This window comes from Oreochromis aureus, linkage group 19 (genome assembly GCF_013358895.1).
Source record: "Oreochromis aureus strain Israel breed Guangdong linkage group 19, ZZ_aureus, whole genome shotgun sequence".
NCBI classification, from domain to species: domain Eukaryota; kingdom Metazoa; phylum Chordata; class Actinopteri; order Cichliformes; family Cichlidae; genus Oreochromis; species Oreochromis aureus.
The window spans coordinates 11,280,868-11,299,916 of NC_052960.1; the positions used below are offsets into that span (position 1 = coordinate 11,280,868).

Below are 19,049 nucleotides of genomic sequence, written 5' to 3' on the forward strand. Positions count from 1 at the left end.
TCTCAGTCTACACATACACTTTTTGACATTCTCGTTAACCTCTCTGTGGGTCAAGGTTTTTGGGAGGTCATGGATATTCTCAGAGCAGGAAATAACCAGACTGTCATAAATTCTTCCTCTGGAGCACACACTTCACACAAAATTTCTGCAAACAGGGCCTTGCTTAATGTCATGGCTGTACTATATAGTAGAAAAAAATCATGTGCAGTTTAAACAATCCAAGCATGCCAATTTTCTTCCTGGATTTCAGTTCACATGTACAGCTATAGGTGGCATAAAATATTTAATTTAAAAAAAATACTACTGTCTAACAGATATACAGTGCTGTAAAAAGGTATTTGCCCCTTCCTGATTCATTTTTTTGTACATTTCCCACACTTAAAGTTTTGTGATGAAACAAATTTCAATGTTAAACAAAGATAACCCAGTAAATGTAGTTTGTCTCTCACATTGAATAGCTGGTTGTGCCATTCCTGGTAGCAAGAAGTACAGTCATGAAGTTTTGTGACTGGCAGTGAGTCCTCCACCTCACAGTTGAGGAATTTTGGCCACTCTTCTTTACAGAATTGCTGTAATTTATCCCAGCTGGTTTATGATTGTGAATGTGCTGTTTAATCAGATTCAAGTCTGGTTTTTGACTAGGCCACTGCAAAACCTTTATTTTCTTTTTCCTTCCTGGTGTATTTAGGACTATTATTCTGCAGTATAACCCAAGTATGCTATAGCTTCGGGGCACGAACCGATGGCTGGACATTCTCCTTCAGGATTTTCTGATAGAGAGCAGAGTTCGTGGTTCCATCAATTATGGCAAGTTGTGACCTACAGGATGAGTCATTGATGCACTCTTGGTTGGCCAGCCTTTCCTGGGAAGGTTCATTATTTTTCATAGTTTTGTCCATTTGTGGTTAATGACTTTAACTGTGGTTCGCCGGAGTACCAAAGCCTTTAAAATGGCTTTGTAAGCCTGCAGTCTGGTAGATATCAGTGACTTTCTCATATGTTCTCTCGTATGTTCTTGAGTTTCTTTAGATTTTGGTATGATGTGTTGATCTTTTAGCATACTACATTTGGTCAGACAAGTTCTATATAAGTGATTTCTTAATTCAACAGGACTGATAGTAACTATAGCTGGATGTGGTTAGTGAAACTGAACCCAGCTTTCCAAAAAATGTGGTTAATTCATGATTTAACACGGGGAGCAATTACTTTTTAACAAGGAATTTTATTGTGTTTACGGTAATGGTGAAACAGTGGGCACAGTCTACACTATACACTAATCTATAGTCGATGCTTTGTAGATGTAAAACCATTCATGTCAGCGGGCTATTTCTCATTCCACACTGTTGCTTTGTGCAGAATGAAGCCATGCAAAGTGAGCTTTTTATAGCCAGTGCTGACTCAGTTAACATGCTTTGCGTAGTAATGTGTGTTCAAATGAATATTGGGGCTATGTGTGTCAAGATACTGGGTCTGTGATCCAGTGCTGTGTTTTTTGATTAATTTATATTCTTTGATTTAGTGTTATTCATGGGTTTGGTTCTTCTTATTGTTCTCTGTGTGTGTTATATCCTTAGTTTCTAGTGTTTAGGTTTCTGTTACTAAGCCTTCCCGTGTTCCACGTTTAATGTCCAGTCACCCTGGTCTCTATGTTTGTGCATCCTGTGTCTCCCCAGTCAGTCTTGTCTCCAGGCCTCAGTGTCAAGTCTGTGTCTTTGTGAATGTCTCTTGTTTCCTGTTTGACTTTGACAGTCTTGCGTCCTATGTTAGTGTTTTCAGTTTTGCCTTCTCCCGGTCTCATGTGGGATTACTCCCAGCTGTGCTCTCCTCCTGTGTCTCATTCCCTCATTATCTCTCTGTGTATTTAAGCCCTTTGTCTTCCTCTGTTTGTTGCTGGATCGTCTGCGTGTCACTCACTGCAGTTCTCCATGTTCTATGTCTCCAAGCCCCACGTTCTCAGGTCTTTAGTTTCTTTATACTTGGTTTTAGGTTTTTTACTAGCTTAGTCATTCTCTCCTTTGCTTTTGTTTGTTTGTATTTTGCTTGGCTGTAATAAAGGCTCACTTTAAGTCCATCACTGTCTGTGTCTGCATTTGGGTCCACACTCTATCACCACTCCACATTGTCTGTCACATCGTCACGTCTGCTGTGACAGACAATGAAAATTTAAGTAGCTATAATAGTAACCGAACTGAACCAAATCAAGACCAAATGTAAAAGAAGTATTTAAAAAAACATCTGGACCCAATGGTTAGTGTATTCTAAGCATTATTTTAAATAGGAAACTAATCAAAACCCATTCATTCACTTTTTTTAATAAATGGAGAGAATAAATAGTTTCACAAGGACAACAGAAACCAAGCAGACAGCAGTCACTTGAGGCAGTTGGTGACTCTTTTGACTCTTCGAGCATGTTGGATCTTGTTCTCAGTAGTGGGAATGTTTACTGTCAACTCTTTATCTCTTAGTGTACGTGCTTGTGTCATTTTAAGTAGTTTTTGCTCTGGAAGAATTTGATGCTGGTCAGAAGAAAGTCAGAAGATCATTTCCTCTTTCAAACTTGACCACACAGGTGTCAGCCTAATGCTAAACTGCAGTTAATTGTGGGAAATTAAAAAGACGCATACATAGTTTCCTTCTTTTCTTTTTTTTAATGAAATGCAGGAAGTGGTTTCATTTTTTTCTCACATGCTCTGAAGAACCAGTTGACGTTATTCTGTTTCTCTGGGCGTGTGTGTTTTGAGTGTTGTTACCAACACTGCTGAATCATGAAAAGCCATAGGCAAAACAGATTCTGCCCTATTTTCTTCTGTTTGAACATTTATTTTGATTATTTTTCAGTCGTTGTTGTTTAATTGCTGTCTCTCGAACCTTTATGTTTCTGTAAAACCAAATCAGGTTTTCTGTCTGGATGTTTTTCAGATTATAGGTGACTTTTTACCTGCCCTTAATCAGAAATCAAAAAAATTTAACACATTTTCTTGTCTTTTTTATGGCAGGAGCATCTGTTGTCTGAAACTAACAGGCCTTCTTATAAAGCTCTTGAGCAAAATGTATCACGTTCTAGTGAACATCATTTTTAAAAACAACCAAATAGTTTTGTTTCTATCTAGACATATAAAAGAAGATATTTTAAACTTTAAAAACAAATATTGGATTTACAGTGAAGCAAAGTGTAGCAAACGTGAGAAATAATGTTTGTGACGAGTTTAGCAGGTTTTGGTGTCTCAATAATTGTTTGGTATACAAAACTGTGTCAGAACTCTCTGTATTGAGGTAAAGTTGAGAGTAAAAGAGAGACCTGAGCACACTACATAATTATTAGTCTAAACTAATTATTAGTCTTTAATTCTATTCTATGCTATATTTTTATAGTCTACCAAAACCTAGCTGTTTTTGAACTGCACTGCCTTTGACTTCAGCAGATTTTGAGCTTTTGTAGATTTAACACAAAAAACATCAATTTCCACAATTTTTTACATAAAAATCCGGTTTGCCTACTTTTGATAATTCAGTGTATTTTGTTTCGCTTTATTCAAGGAACATTTTAATAGAAAATATTTGTTTGTAGTCCACTCAGTGAATTAAATGTTTTTTTTTCTGCGCTTAGTAGTGTGCAAGTGTATCATATACAACAAAGTGACCAGTAATTTAAAAATATGAGCATATTTTCTGAATTTGATAGAATGAAGGGCATCAGCTGATTTTTTTTCATTTGATGATTGTGTCTGATTCATAGTTGATTTCTACTCACGATGTCTCTGAAGTCACAAACCACAACATGACGACACGTTTTATTTGGCATCAATTTTTCTAAAGGAGTGTTTTAGGGAGTGGAAGGGTGTTTTTTCTTTTTACATTAACTTATTGGTCCCATTGAACTAATTCAGGCAGAACTTTACAAGTGATTTCCTTAAAGAAAAAAACAATAGTAGTTTAAGTGCTATACCCCTTCCTGAAAAAAAAAACAACATTCAAAATACACAATCTTATTACTGTATTACTGAAAAATGAGGTAATTTGTTGTACATGTGTTTCATTAAAATATAAAAACCATTAGTTTGTTTGTTTTATGATCTCCAGGAGAAGTGACCAGCAGGTTGTCTGCTGGGACATAATAAACAGATGGAAAAACATTACAGATGTTGATTCTTCCAAAAAGGTCATTAGAGGTGACTTAATAGTGCTGTGAGTAGGAATGCACATACAGTAAAAGTATAGATATGGTATTGTGCAGACGTCTACCTCTCATTTCTTTATATTTCTTTATATTGATATATTTTTAACTGTATCTTTTGGCACCTTCTTACTAGCAGTATGCCACAAAAAGACATGATTCGGTCCCATTTTTTAGTTGAATCTATGAAAAATGCAAAGGATATCATAATTAGACTGGAATAAAAGAGTATTTTTGCAGCAATAATGTGATTCCCAAAGAGATATTAGCCATGCAGGTCATATAACACTGCATGTGTTATGTGTTCTTAAAAAATCTAGGAAACTGGACAGGTGGAGGACAAATGAAGTGACAGACATTAAAAAAAACTCTCTAGCAGATTAAGAGTATGTGAAAATCATGTCTTTAAGAAATAAGAACCTCTGACCCCTCAGTTGTTCACTGAAAGCTCATTGGAAAGGGTTAGAAGAGGCTGGGGTATGCCAAATAACACAAGAACTGGAATGAAAATGAGTGGACACAGGTCTGACAGAGTGAATCCAAATTTGCTTATTTCTTTTATCATCATTTTAGTTAGAGGAGGTCAGGAGAGAGGTGAACAGTAAATGTCTACCTGCAGTGCTCAAAAGCTGCTAAGACACTAAGATACATTGGTGTTCACTTGGACATGATTTACGCTTCTTCTAAAGCTTAGCTGTTGGTAAAAAATAATACATTCATTTACCTTTCTTTTGATTTTCAGCACAAGCTGAAATACACGTTTACATTATATGCGTCTGTTTTGGGGCATATTTGTTAAAGAGTTTGTATTCCTGGCAGCTCTTATCTGATTCACATGATAAAAAGGAAAGTCACAGTAAGGTCACTGGAAGATTAAATGTCACAAGACTGTCCTGCTCTGTGGGAGTACATATACACTCAGGAAATGGTCATACATCTGATCTCTCTTCTAGGTGTGCCCTGCTCCAGGGTCTGACTGCTAAGCATGAGGAGTAAGGCTCAGACTGCTACCAGTGACCTCAACCTGGTGAACTTTGTAGATTCTGACAGCACAGCGGCTCAAGACACACACGACGGTATCAAGATGGCAGATCTGGTGGAAAGCCTGGATACCCGAGAGCTGGACATAGGAGAGGGAGAAGATGTGGATTATGATGGAAACAACATAGGTAAGTTTATGGAAATGAGAAAATATATATGTTTACTTATTGTAATTACTTATTATGTACCTGTTGCTCTCAAAATTTACAGTATAATGTCTTGTAAAGAAATCTCAACAGCAAGAAGAAAATATTGACATATCCTACTAATTGTGGGCTCAGTCTGATGGACACTCAGCAAATGTGGGGTAGGTGGTGTTAGATGAGAATGTAGTTAGGCAGCATAGAATGGTAGTCTGTATAATGACTCTGGAAATCAAGTTGAGGAAGCGAATGAAGTGGCAGCTAAAGTGGTGAGGGAAACTCAAAAGAAGGTGTTTGTTGTATCCTCAGAAGACCAGGAGACTTGGTGGTGGAATGAGGAAGTACAGGAAAAAGTTAAAAGTATGCTCAGAAAAAGTGGGTCAGGGAGATAAAGAATGTAGACACAGGTACTGGCAGTACAACACAGAGAGAGAGAGGTGGCAAAGGCTGGTTGATATTACTTGTATTTGAAGTACTAAGAAAAACAAGGAAGGAGAAATGTTTGTATCGATTGGCTGTGTCAAAGAGATTGAGCTGGAAAGGATGTGCAGCAGGTTAGGATGATTAAGGATACTAATGAGTGAAGAGTGTGTTGAGAAGAGGTATGGAGGTATGGAAAGGTATATGAGAGAGGGCAGTGGACTTTTTAGCCAGATTGTTTACCACAGAGTGAGAGGATGCCCGAAGAACGGAGAAGAAGTGTACTGGTACAGATTTTCAAAAACAAGGGCGCTATGCAGAGCTGTGGCAACTACAGAGGGATAAAGCTGATGAAGCTAGGTGAAGAATAGAGATGCCAGTCAAGGATTATGGGTTCATGCAAAGAGACCACTACATATGCAATATTTACTTTATATGGAGAGTTGATGGAGAGGTACAGAGAAGGGTCAAAGGAGTTGCTCTGTGTATTTGTGGATCTAGAGAAAATATATGATAGGGTGCCAGGAGAAGAACTGTGGCAAATAGCAGGTACTGTAGGAGTCGGGAGAGGAAGAGAAGTATTTGAGGGTGATGCAGGATCTGTATGGGGACAGCGAGGTCAGGTGTGCGGTATGAGTGATAGATGGATTCATGGTGGAGGTGGGGTTACACGAGGAGACAGTTCTGAGCCCTTTCTTCCTACATTATACATAATTTCCTTAATAAACTATTATGATTATGATTCTTTGCTGGGGTGATGAAAAGGTTGAAAGGCAGGAAGGAATCTCTGTGGACTGTGATGTTTGCAGACAATAATGTGATCTGTAGCCAGCAGGTGGAAGAGAGCCTGGAGAGGTGGAAATATGCTCTGCAGAGAAGATGAATGAAAGTCAGTAGAAACAAAGCAAAACGTGTGTGTGAACGAGAAGGAGACAGGTGTAACAGTGACATGAAGGAAGAAAGTCAGAGAGGCAGGGTTGAGATGTGGAGTAGAAGGATAGCGGATATAATGGATGATGGATGTTGAATATGGAGCTGCTGAAGTGAACGATCATGATTTTAGTGAAGGAGGATATGGAGCTGACTGGTATGACAGAAGAAGCTGTGATAACCCTTAAAGTGAGCAGAAGAGGAGGAAGACCTAGCAAAGCCGCAGAGTTCAAAAGCAAGTGGTCAAGTCAGTTACTTCACTATTAAATGTTATTAGTCTTCACTTGTCAGAATATGAGCTTAAATATACATGAGCAAAAAAAAAGTCTATAACGATCCTGTTAAAGTTATTCTCAAGACCGCTACTAATTTAATGACCGTCAAACTAATTCAAAGTGGGATCACACTGTATTAACATAATTCAATTAGTCAAAAAAGCAACTTACTACATAGAGGTTCCAAACCACTATCTAACGGTGCCAGCACATGAGGGTGGATGGTTCCACTGCTGAAGTCTTGCAAACTTTACCAGAAAATATACGGTAACATTTGCCCTAACACTGCAAACTCGCGAACTACAACGGTCTTGAACAAAGGCTGAGTTTTCACTGATACATCCTACTCGCTCCTACAGCCTGAGCAACTCCTACATGTACAAGCAGAAAGATCACACTAAACACCCGCCTCGTCTCTGTCCCAGGGGACTGTCGTATCCCATTTTCAGCAGTGTATGCCACAGTGGGCTTTAAGGAAGCCAATGCAAAAGTGTACCTCCCCACTGTACCCATTATTGCCCGAATCCTAGAGGTGGAGAGGTTCACCACTGCACAGGACCGCTTCAATGCGTCACACCAAAGGAGTGTCAACAAGGTACTGCACACACACCTCTCTATAAACTATATGGCCCTGATTCTTGCGCTTGCTGTTTACTTATGCCGCAGATTTTTCCATTTTCCATTGTATTGCTTGTTTTTCTTTTTATTAAATGTTGAACATTTTTAATGTTATTGATGACATTGCCATGATTACAGGTGTTAAGCATGTGCATGTTTCTGTAGTCTCTGCCAGCAGTGTTTAAGATTGAACTGAAACATGGGGAATTTACCTGGATGGTTAAGAGGAAGGAGAAGCATTTCATGGAGCTGCACAGAGAGCTGAGGACGTACAAAACCTTTATGAGGATACCACTGCCATCACGCAGGTTGGCACGCACTCTATACAGTAAAACATAAATTTGCAGTCTCACATGGACATAAACGCTTTTTGTACCTTAAGCTTTTTGTCCTTAAATGGGAGATATATGTCTATGATGTGACAAAAGTACACTTACTCAAATGCATAGACGCAACCATCATACTAGTATCCTAGTATCAAGAGAGTATTGTATTTACTTTATGTAGATGATATAATCAGCACTTTTCTTCACATAAGCACAGATGTAAAAACAACAAATTTATTGCCGGCAGGGAGTTGGTTTTTTAGCTTGAATGCTAAGTATTGACATACTGTCCTTTAGTGCCACTGAAATTTATGAACTTTTCACATTCACGTTTTTGGTGCAGTCTATAGATTATTTTTTGGAGTAAACAATAGGCTTAAAATCCAGTGAAAACTTTTACTCCCTTTGGCATTCTCTGAAGTCTGACACACCTGTGAAATACACAGATTTTTATTTCTGATCCGCCACTTAAACAGTGTTTTTAAAGCTCTGGACCTTCGTTCTTTCTTCTATCTTATACTTTAAGGACCAACGATACTCTGTCTTTAAACTTGTTATGTTTATGTTATTATTTTATATTATTATGTTTATGTTATTATATATTTAAATGATAAGTATTAAATTTCCCACATTCTGTTTTTCAGCCACACAGTGAGGAGAAAGACGGTGAGGAAGAGCGAAGTGAGAGAGATGCCCTCCCTGCCAAGGGGAGGAGGAGAGGAGTTAGTGCGAGATGAGCAGGTCTCCAGCAGGAAGGTATGTTAGAGCGCTGTGTTTGTCCCCTTTGGCCTTGTTTTCAGGGCCATGAAATTGATTCTTGTGATATTTCAACTTTATTGCAAGGAGCTCTCCTGGCACTCACTTGTTGCCATGGTACTTAACTCCTTGCCAGCAAGTCTATCCTCTAAACTACTGTTTCACATTGTTTTGCACATGTCAGTGTTTATATGCATGGGCTTTGTCAGTGTCCAAATATAGTGTTTGTGTTCCTACAGAGACAGCTAGAAGACTATTTGAACAAGCTGCTGAGGATGGCCATGTACCGAAAATATCACCATACTGTGAGTAAATACGAAACACTCCAAAGAGTCACACTTAAACATAATGTCATACCACTTGTGTTTGTGCCTCATTTCTATTAGCCACTATAGATAATGTGCAATAAAAGCAAATAATTATTAGTCTTTTTCTACATGTTATAATTCAGTTCCCTTATTGTGGAATTTGGAAAAGCCTCAAGTTGTTTTATCTGTTTTGCTTTTTTCATATAAAGTGAAGTGAAATTGTCTTTATGCTGTGCCTCTTCTTAAATAAGTCCTCCACATTTAAAAGCATATTTTAGGCAGAAAACTCGCTGTTATGCATTTAAAGTTATTATGAGACATGACAACACACAATTTAAGATGAGTCATATTAACTCTACGTGTGTGGACTAACAGTTTCTAGTTCACATGATGATGTGTAACAATATATTACACAATGAGTGGTGTGTCTATGCAAGAATCATTATGTGAAGTCTCTTGTTTGTGCTTGCCCTCTTTACACAGATGGAGTTCATTGACGTCAGCCAGATGAGTTTCATTCATGACTTGGGGCCCAAAGGACTGTGAGCATTTTCTTAGTGCCTATATCTCTGGGGATCAGGGTCATATGTCCCATGTCAAAGTTGTTCTTTCTTTAGGTGTATTTATTTTAAAATTGCAAACTTCTTTTACACTCTTCTTAAGCCCCATGATACAGTTTTTGGAAAATATTCACCAGTTATTCTCCCTCCTCCAGGGAAGGGATGATTTCTAAACGCTCAGGCGGACATCGTATCCCTGGAATGAACTGCTGTGGTCAGAGCCAGGCCTGCTATCGCTGGTCCAAACGGTGTGTGAATGTTGCAGTTTTTCTTCAGCTATCGCTGTCTGTCCAATTTATTTCTCTCTGTGCATCTTCTAGTCAATCCCACTGCTTTAGCTGCAGTGTTAGCAGTATTACTGTTTCTAGTTGTTTTTTTCTTCTTGTAATTAAGCTGTCTAAGCCAGCAGTTTAAATATACTGTGCAGTTTATTTTGGAAGGCGAGAAACATGGTGACTAGTGCTATAGTTGATCAACTCCAGAACGTCTTATGGTAAACGCAAGAAGGAGGATTTCTTGAACGTTCATTCTCAAATTCCTGGCAGGGAGCTGTCAGAGTGTGGGTGTCAAAGAATAGTGAACATGTATTACACAACTGTGCATTCCATATTTACAAACATAATAATTATGACATCTTAATAGGCGGTCATTTTTGCTGTCATGCAACATTTTTCATTTTTTCTATATTTGTAAGAAAGTCTTCAGTCTTGACGGCAGTGGTATTCACTCACATCTGACTTTGTCTTTCTCTTCCACTTTACATCATCCAATTTATGATGCGATCAGTTTATGTTGTTATTACTTCTTTAAACACAACACAAAAATAATCCCACACGTTTGAAACGCTCAGCCCATCCACCTACATCCTGATGAAGATTTTCTTCCTACACCCTTTCCTCCAAACGAGAAACATAAGAAATGGTCCACAGCAGTCAGCAGAAAGCTGCAGAACTTACACAGAAGTCATTAATGTCCATGTCGCTAATTGCGATGACCACTTTGTGTGTGTTGTAGCTGGCTTGTGGTGAAAGACTCATTCTTGCTGTACATGAAGCCAGACACGGGAGCCATCTCCTTCGTCTTGCTGGTGGATAAAGAGTTCACCATCAAGATGGACTCCAAAGACACAGAGACCAAACACGGAGTCCGGATTGATAGCCTCTCCAGGTGTGTGTGTGTGTGTGTGTATTTGTGTTTGTTATGGTTGAACAGTTGATCTTTGCAGCAGATTACCCAGAGAGTGATCATATACTAGTGCTTACGTTTTGAATGAAGCCTTACTGAGATTTCAAGGCTTACGTATCTGGATACAAGTTAAAAAGTGAATCCTGTCTGAGATGTTTTCAAGATAAAATCAGTTTGTGATGAACAATACCTAGTCCAGAAGATGAACCCTTCATACAGATCTTAGCAAAAAGAAAAATATTAATCAAAACATTCATGAGTGGACCCAAAAACCACAAATCCATTTTTTATAAGGCTGTTGTTGTGAGACTTGCATTACAGGATGAATTGCTTTCTTTAGCGTCATTTCATTCCAAGGCTCTTAATCAGTGCTGCTTTTATTTTAGGAATTACTGACTAGCTTTCATATCTCTCAGAAAGACAACAGATACCACTGCCTTGATCAACTAATGTGCATATATACACATGTGAAACGATACGACTGCCTCACTCTCATGTAGGCTTTAGACTATATGTATAATCTTGTTTTCCTCCGGTTATGTTTGTATCTATAAATATCCCACTGGCAGGACCCTTGTGTTTAAGTGCAGCAGTTACAGACATGCACGCTGGTGGGGTCAGAGCATTGAAAGCTTCGTGAGGAATCATGGGAAGGCTTTCCTCCGAGATCACCGTTTTGGATCTTTTGCACAAGAACAGGAAGACATCCCTGCCAAATGGTAACTACACTGGGAGACAACACAGCTGGCTGCGCTGGTTTTGTCGGGAAGTTTGTGTGGGGTTAGAAATGCTTAATTCCAACAATGTTTGCATCAGTTTCAAACTGAAACATTTGTTTCTTTGGAACGGACAAATACAATGTTATACATTTAAGATGTGTTGTATCTATTATACATATTGGATTTGGAACAATACAACTGTAACCAAATGTATTATTTAGAAAAATGTTTTATGGCTTCTTATTACAAGAAACTTACACATTTTGGGTAAAGATACAGCAAATGAAAAAAAAACCCCTCAAATTAGGCAAATCTTCAGGACATATTCTATTTGTTAGTCTTTCACTGGTAACTATGGAAATGTATTGGACTCTCTCTCTTCTGGCTGTGCTGTTCTTTATCTGCATTCTCTCCCCCTCAGCTGGCACTTTCTGTGAGACTGAATCATCAGTGTAATAAAGTCATTACATTGTCTATGTACTCAGCATGGAGTCGGAAGGATAAAACGTGTTGGGAGGTGAAAGCTGAGAATGTTTAAAGATTACGCCATTGTTACATGTCTATGGGTGTAGACTTAAGTTTGTAAGGCTGTTAAAGTGTAATGACAGTCGGGTCAATGAACTGAAAGGCGCCATCATTTAGCTCGTGTGTGTTTAAAAAAAACAAAAAACACACAACGTGAACTATTTTATTTTTTCATATGTCTGTATGTATCATCACAAGCTCAAGTGACAAAATGTTCTCCCAAGTGTGACCGCAATATATCTTTGCAGGTATGTGAATGGAAAGACCTACATGGAGGATGTGGCTGATGCTTTGGAGGAGGCTAAAGAGGAAATCTTCATCACTGACTGGTGGTGAGTTCTAGTGTCTTTTGTGTAAACACACAGGCTGCCAAATGATGTGGTTAAGTAGTGTTTGCTGTCAGCACTGAAGTGTGAAAGCCCAGAGTAAACAAGTTAACAATAAAGGTCTTATATGTGCGCCCTGCTTGCATACACTTTACAACCATAACATCCAAACCTGATAGAATAATAATCCTGCAGACATAAAATAAGAGAGAAAAATGTGCCAGTGTTATAAACGGCTTTTACTGGGGCCATGTATTGCAAACCATATTTATCTCAGTCTAGCCCTCCGTGAGTAATCTGAGCTTAACTCGGGCATTGTTAGGTAATGAAATACAAAGATATAAACTGGCTCAAGGGGCTCTGGATTTCTGATTCAAGTAAGAGCCTGTTCATGCGAGAGAGACGAGGTTTATAGCTAGAAGGAGAAACAACAAAACCGTGAATATGCAGAAAATCAATAAATGATATTCAGTGAGGGAGAAAAAGGTATTCATTATGGGTGCACTTCATGAGAAGTATTGTGGAAACTGTTTAAGTTAAGTAAGTAAACAGCTGAGTAAACTACTTTTAAAGAATGCATATAATACACTGAATGCAGTGAATTTTTTATGCAAGCAGTTAAAATGTGTGATGTATGCAAACTATGGAGGAAAAGTAAAGACAGCCATACTATTTTAAATTCTTACAGAAAAGAAATTATTTCTTCTCTACTATGTCCATAAGAAAAAAAAACCCCAACACAAATGCTAAAAAACATCAAATAGACAGTAATAAATATAATAATAGATAATATTATACAGGGTGGAATGAGAGCCTTGAAAGTTGGTATGAGTGCAAGTTTTTTTAGTATGTGGTGTGGTTGGATGAGGTTGATGGAGGCCATAGCTGAGGGGAAAAAGCTGTTTCTTTGTGTTTTGTGTTCCTTTACTGAAAAATCCTAATTGGCCTGATTTGATTGGTTTGTTTGTTGCTTAGTAAGTAAGCCGTTGACACATTCTGATTTGATCCTCTGCAGTGAACCTTGGATTAGCATAGTTTGTGGCATCTACCTTGCTTAAAAGACATTGTTATAACAAAAGCCACAAGAAACAGGTCAGTCCACAGCTTCATGTTTCAGTTCTCTGTATTAGCCTGCTAACATGCTGGAGAATTACTTTTTGAAGTTCTTAGAAGTTCTTATTTTGGTTAAGAACTGGAGGAAAGAACATATTTTTTTTGCATCACTACCAGAGTAATGTCATAGATTTTTCACTCCCACTATATGCTAAACTCTTCTTGTTTTGCGAACTTTAAAGGTCAGGCCCAGTGGAAATTGTTGCACTATACTGACACAACTACTCAACATCCTTTGTTTTGCCCTCACTGAGGCCCTCAGCAGCTGCCTGGCTGCTTGGAAACACAGTTAATAATACATCTATAAAATAATAGTACCTATATATTTTAAAGTGCATATCCACGTCTCCGGTCTCGGTGATGTTTCCATAGCAATTGATGGCTCTGAACTAGATAATGTCATCAAAAGCCCCAAAAGATAAATATACAGATTAATAGTAATGGCTTATTTGAGCTGCTTCCAAGGAATGAAACAACAGATTGATACTTTGGTACCTGTAAGAGTAATAAATGCAGTTAAACATTACATTATGTATAACCAACAAGTTTGTACTATAGAGTCATGACATGTTGTTAACTTTAATTATTATCTCCTTGCTTCGGGCATAGAAATAGAGTGACACAAAGATACAATCTCCATATCAGTTTATCCTTCTGCCCCAACCCTTTTATCCCTGTCTTGTCTATCATCACCTGAGAAATTATTACGTATTATATTTTTATTATCGGCTATCAAATATATGTGTAGATAAATCCCTCTATTCATCCATGTCATGGCGTGAGAGGCACCCTGGTACATGGAACATCCAGGACAGACTGCCAGTCTGTCCAAGGACTCTATAAAAAGATAGATAAATAATTAGATGAAAATATATGAAAATAAAACTGAAATGTTTCTTTCTTTCTCTTGTGATACGTTAGTCAGTATGACATCCTATATTGCATTATATCCCCGGGGGGTTACAGTATCCTAGAAACTCATGCTAAATCTTATCTCAGATACAACCAGTTTGGTTAGTTTGCATGGTAAAGAAAATTGCCCATGACCTGTTACAGTTTTTAAAATCATGAATCATTTTTTAAGGAGTTTTCCAACTTATTTGTCTCTGCTAACAGAGGTGTAATATTCTTGACATTGTAATTTAAAATATAATAGTTTATGATCCCACAGAGCCAAATGCACCAGTGTTTGGACGTGGCTGAAATCCCTGCATTCCAAACCAGTAATCACTAGGCTTATGGTCTTAACCAATGAGGTGTCACCCTGTGTAATATGAGCCAATGGTATTGTAGACATGTAAGCTCAGGATGCCAATGTGAATGACTCATGAGACTATATCATTATGTCATGTCTGTCATACTCTATGAGGAAATGTGCCGCAGGCTCTGACTGGTGAAGGCAAACATTACTTTTAATCTGTCTTAATAAGTGGGAATGCATCATTTATTCATCTGTTCACCTGTCTTATTGTCTTATTGTCCTTTAGTGTTGACTTTTATCCCTCTCTGTCGCTCTTGTTTTGTCAGGCTCAGTCCAGAGATCTTCCTTAAAAGACCTGTTGTAGAAGGAAACAGGTGGAGGCTTGACTGCATCCTCAAGCGCAAAGCAGTACGTACACATTAAACTGCCAGCATTATTCATTAAGAAACAGACATCAGACCAAGTACTGAGCAGTCAGTGTAAATGTTTCCCTGTACTTTCCTTTTAATTAATTTTTTTAATGTAACCATTTTTTGTGAAAAATTGCTGTTTTTAGTTGGATAAAGCTGTTCTCCCAGTATTCACAAGGTTTATGTTTACTAAACTTCTCATAATGAACTGAACATAAGAATACATCCAGTCCACATCTGTAGACGGTATAAATCAAAGGCCTTTTTATCATAGCCAAAGAAATTAGTGTTACTGGAATTTGCGACTTTAAGGGCACATATTCCACATCCTTACCTGCTCCCATTGCTTTTATAGATGAATTAGAAACAGACTTTTGGAGAATAACCAAATGTATTTGCCTTTTTCCACAGCAACAGGGAGTCCGAATTTTTGTAATGTTGTATAAAGAGGTGGAACTCGCTCTGGGCATCAACTCAGGCTACAGCAAAAGAACCCTTTTGCACCTGCACCCGAACATTAAGGTAAGTGACGTGATATTAAGGTGTGATAAATAGTGCGGTGCCACATTTCCCAAATTATTCAATGCCATAGCCAGAACTAGATTGACAGTGAGAATAAATAAAATAAGATTTTTGTTTATATTACAATGTATACAAGTGTACTGCATATGTGCTGTGTGTTCATGCTCCAGGTGATGCGTCATCCGGATCACGTCTCCTCCTCTGTCTATCTGTGGGCACATCATGAGAAGATCGTAGTTATTGACCAATCGGTGGCCTTTGTGGGCGGTATTGACCTGGCGTACGGGCGCTGGGACGACAGAGAGCATCGGCTCACGGATGTGGGAAGTGTGACACGTTCTGTGGCTGCAGAGCAGGTCAGACACGCACAGTTAATTATAATGTCCTGTCACTACTTTAGGATTTAAGACAAGATTCAAAACGTTGCTTTCATCTCCTGACGAATGCTGCAAAAATGAGCAGATGAGAGCAGACTGACAAAAGTACTCCATTTACACACTGCTGCATGAGGGGAATGAAGTATTACAATGCAAGCTGGCAAGCTCTTAATTTTATTGAGCTGAATTCCTATACACAAGTACTCAATCGCATTATGCTCTGCTGACCATAAAATATTTATTCTCTGTAACTCTCATACAGCATTACAGCTACAGAGCTACTGCAGGCTACCAGCAAGAAGATTCCTAATATCAAGTTTGTTTGTTTTTTTTTGTAATCACCTTTCCGACTGCATTGACATTTTGGACTCCTCACATGATTTACATCAGTGAGAATAAGTCTTTATGTGTTGTTAATAATACCTGTGATGACAGTTTCCACTTTAGAGAACGCCATGCAAACCAGAAAGCAAATGAAACCTTTTGAATTGTTCCACTTTTGGCTTGACAAAAAAAAAAGATCGCAAATATCCACACAAAAGCAAATGTCTCTCTAGCTTGTGACTTCAACCTTTTCTTATAAATCTTATTTGGCTCTATTAAATATTAGCAACACCCCTAGGCAGGAGTATGAATCAACAGCACCCACTAAAACAGCTGTCTCCATTATGACCTTGTAGTTTAAGGTAAAAAACTGCAGTTATAGATTGTTTTCATGTTCCTAGGCTGGCTCCACCAACACTCCATCCAGTAAGGGCTTGTCCTCTGTTGATGGCGTCTCTCAGAGCAATGGACGAGGGACACCGCCCAGTGATCCGGCAGATTTACCTAAGCTGAAGGGAATCGGTCGCAACAGGATGGCTCGTTTCAGTCTGCACAGACTGAAGCACAAACACACTCTGCAGCATGTGGACAGTGTCAGCAGTGTTGATAGCGCAGGTATGTTAAGGCAGAGAAAAAAAATATCGTGCTTTGCTATTTTGGCAGTGAGATGCTCTGTTACGCCACCTCTCACGACAGCGGGGGTGTTTGTGTGGGTGAGAATGTGAATGTGAGTGAATGAGAGGCGCGCTGTAAAAGGTTGTACTTTCAAATGCAGTCAATATTTTAAAGGCTGTAGATTCATTTACTGTAACATTATTCTGTATATGTGCACATGTGTAGGGAGCGGTTCGGTACGAAGCCTGAAGACAGGTGTGGGAGAATTACAAGGAAACACTCGCTTCTGGCATGGAAAGGACTACTGCAACTTTGTGTACAAGGACTGGATCCAGCTGGAGAAACCTTTTGATGGTCGGTCACACGCACGGACACTCAAGATTTTACTTGCTCCTGACGGCTTCCTTTAGCAGGAAGTCACAGATCCTGTATACAGCAAATTTCTGTGCAGTTTGATGGAAACATATAATCATCTGGAAAACCAAATAGGGTCGATCTGAGTCACATTGGCAACATTTGTTCCACTTTTTTCACTAAAATCCTCTCCACTAAAATACCTGACCTCACTGTACTTTATGTCTTCTTACTGTTTCAGCTGGTCTCACTATTTATTTTTTATCACTCTATATTTCTCCATATTATTGCAGCCATTCTTTTCTTTCACATTTTTAAGTCCTTAATCTAAAAAAATCCTTTTTGGATCTGTTCCTGTTTTTGCAGACTTCATCGACAGGTACACCACTCCCAGAATGCCCTGGCATGACATTGCCTCAGTGGTTCATGGTAGAGCTGCCCGGGATGTGGCAAGACACTTTATTCAGCGTTGGAACTTCACTAAGGCAAGCAGTGTACTTTGGCCAAAAACACGAAGAGTTGTAGAGCAGGAGCAAAGCTTAAAATTTAACTTCTTTAACTGGGAATTTATAGCCACATTTTAGTGGTTTGTTAGTTAATAATTAAATACTTTACTTATTATTATAAGTTGTGGAAAGATGGTGTTAACTTCAAATGAGGGGAATCATGACTCACTTTCATAAAAAGCAGGATAAAACAGTAACTTCACTGAATCATAGGAGAGGTGGAAAATATAATGTAATCCTCATCCTCGTGCTCAGGCTTTCCATGCTACCAACTTTTTTCCCCTGTTTATCCTCGTTTCCAAAAAAGAATGCTTCTCCCATAGAGACTGTATTTACCCTCTCCCGCCCAAATTCTCCACATGTCTTTTCTGCAGATCATGAAGCCAAAGTATCGCTCCCTGTCTTATCCATTCCTGCTGCCTAAATCTCACTCCACTGCCAATGAGCTCAGATACCAAGTTCCCGAATGTGTTAATGCCAAAGTTCAGGTAAGGCAACATTCCAGGCTCAAAAGAAAACATATTGTGAATGTCATATTTATATGAAGTACAAACTATAACAAAAACAAGCCAAAACATGTACATAATGCAAACAAAGTGATAAAAATCCAACTGTCTATGGGCCAGAAAGTTGATACTCAAGGGTTTTACCCAAAAAGAACCAACCCTCTGACTGAAATTGTTGCCTAACATAAGAAGTGGACAGAAAAAACATGACTCCATTACTTCATTGTGCTTTGAGTTTGTTTATGTCTTTTATTTTGTTAGCCATGTTTCTAAAGGAACATCTCTAAGAACATAATGTGCAAGCTTTCCATTTGTGTCTATTAGTATACATTTAACTAACTTATATGCTTAATTAGTTTATATTTAACTTTAAGTATATATTTTAACCAGTGACAAAATATGTAAACTGTACTTGATAAGGAATATTGTGACAACCACAGTTGGAAATCATATTATTTTTCTTGCATGTAGTTCTCAGTTGCGGTCAGAAGTTTACATACACATGATTGTCTATCATCATGGCTTTTAATGATTTCTTTGAACTGTTCCTTTTCCAGGGTGGAAAAACTGTACAACATATACATCTTCAATGACTTTAAAAAATTTGGTTGCACAAGTTTGAATTTATTTTGGATATTTGTAATTCCCACAGGGTTAAAAGTATACACACAGACTCAAACATATGCATATATCCCCACTGACACTTCAGCAAATTGCACCTCTACCAGACACTTGATAGCTGTCAATAAGCTTCTGACATAATTCTGGTTGGATATTTAACTGGTCTTTTTGGCAGAATTGGTGCAGTCCCCCAA

At 38.4% G+C, this 19,049-nt stretch overlaps 1 protein-coding gene across 2 annotated transcripts in view; it reads left to right on the forward strand.

Moving 5' to 3' along the window:
- pld1a (phospholipase D1a) overlaps positions 1–19,049 on the forward strand; it is a 32,612-nt gene that overhangs the window by 7,299 nt on the left and 6,264 nt on the right. For both annotated transcript variants that reach the window (XM_039603430.1, XM_031736978.2), the window contains exons 2-18: positions 5,128–5,343; positions 7,409–7,578; positions 7,767–7,909; positions 8,572–8,683; positions 8,923–8,988; positions 9,475–9,533; positions 9,707–9,799; positions 10,566–10,718; positions 11,306–11,455; positions 12,229–12,312; positions 14,947–15,028; positions 15,442–15,552; positions 15,723–15,908; positions 16,655–16,868; positions 17,094–17,222; positions 17,589–17,707; positions 18,103–18,216. In XM_039603430.1, the coding sequence (XP_039459364.1) occupies positions 5,160–5,343; positions 7,409–7,578; positions 7,767–7,909; positions 8,572–8,683; positions 8,923–8,988; positions 9,475–9,533; positions 9,707–9,799; positions 10,566–10,718; positions 11,306–11,455; positions 12,229–12,312; positions 14,947–15,028; positions 15,442–15,552; positions 15,723–15,908; positions 16,655–16,868; positions 17,094–17,222; positions 17,589–17,707; positions 18,103–18,216 (2,169 nt within the window). In that variant the 5' untranslated portion in view covers positions 5,128–5,159. The remainder of the gene's footprint in view (positions 1–5,127; positions 5,344–7,408; positions 7,579–7,766; positions 7,910–8,571; positions 8,684–8,922; positions 8,989–9,474; positions 9,534–9,706; positions 9,800–10,565; positions 10,719–11,305; positions 11,456–12,228; positions 12,313–14,946; positions 15,029–15,441; positions 15,553–15,722; positions 15,909–16,654; positions 16,869–17,093; positions 17,223–17,588; positions 17,708–18,102; positions 18,217–19,049) is intronic.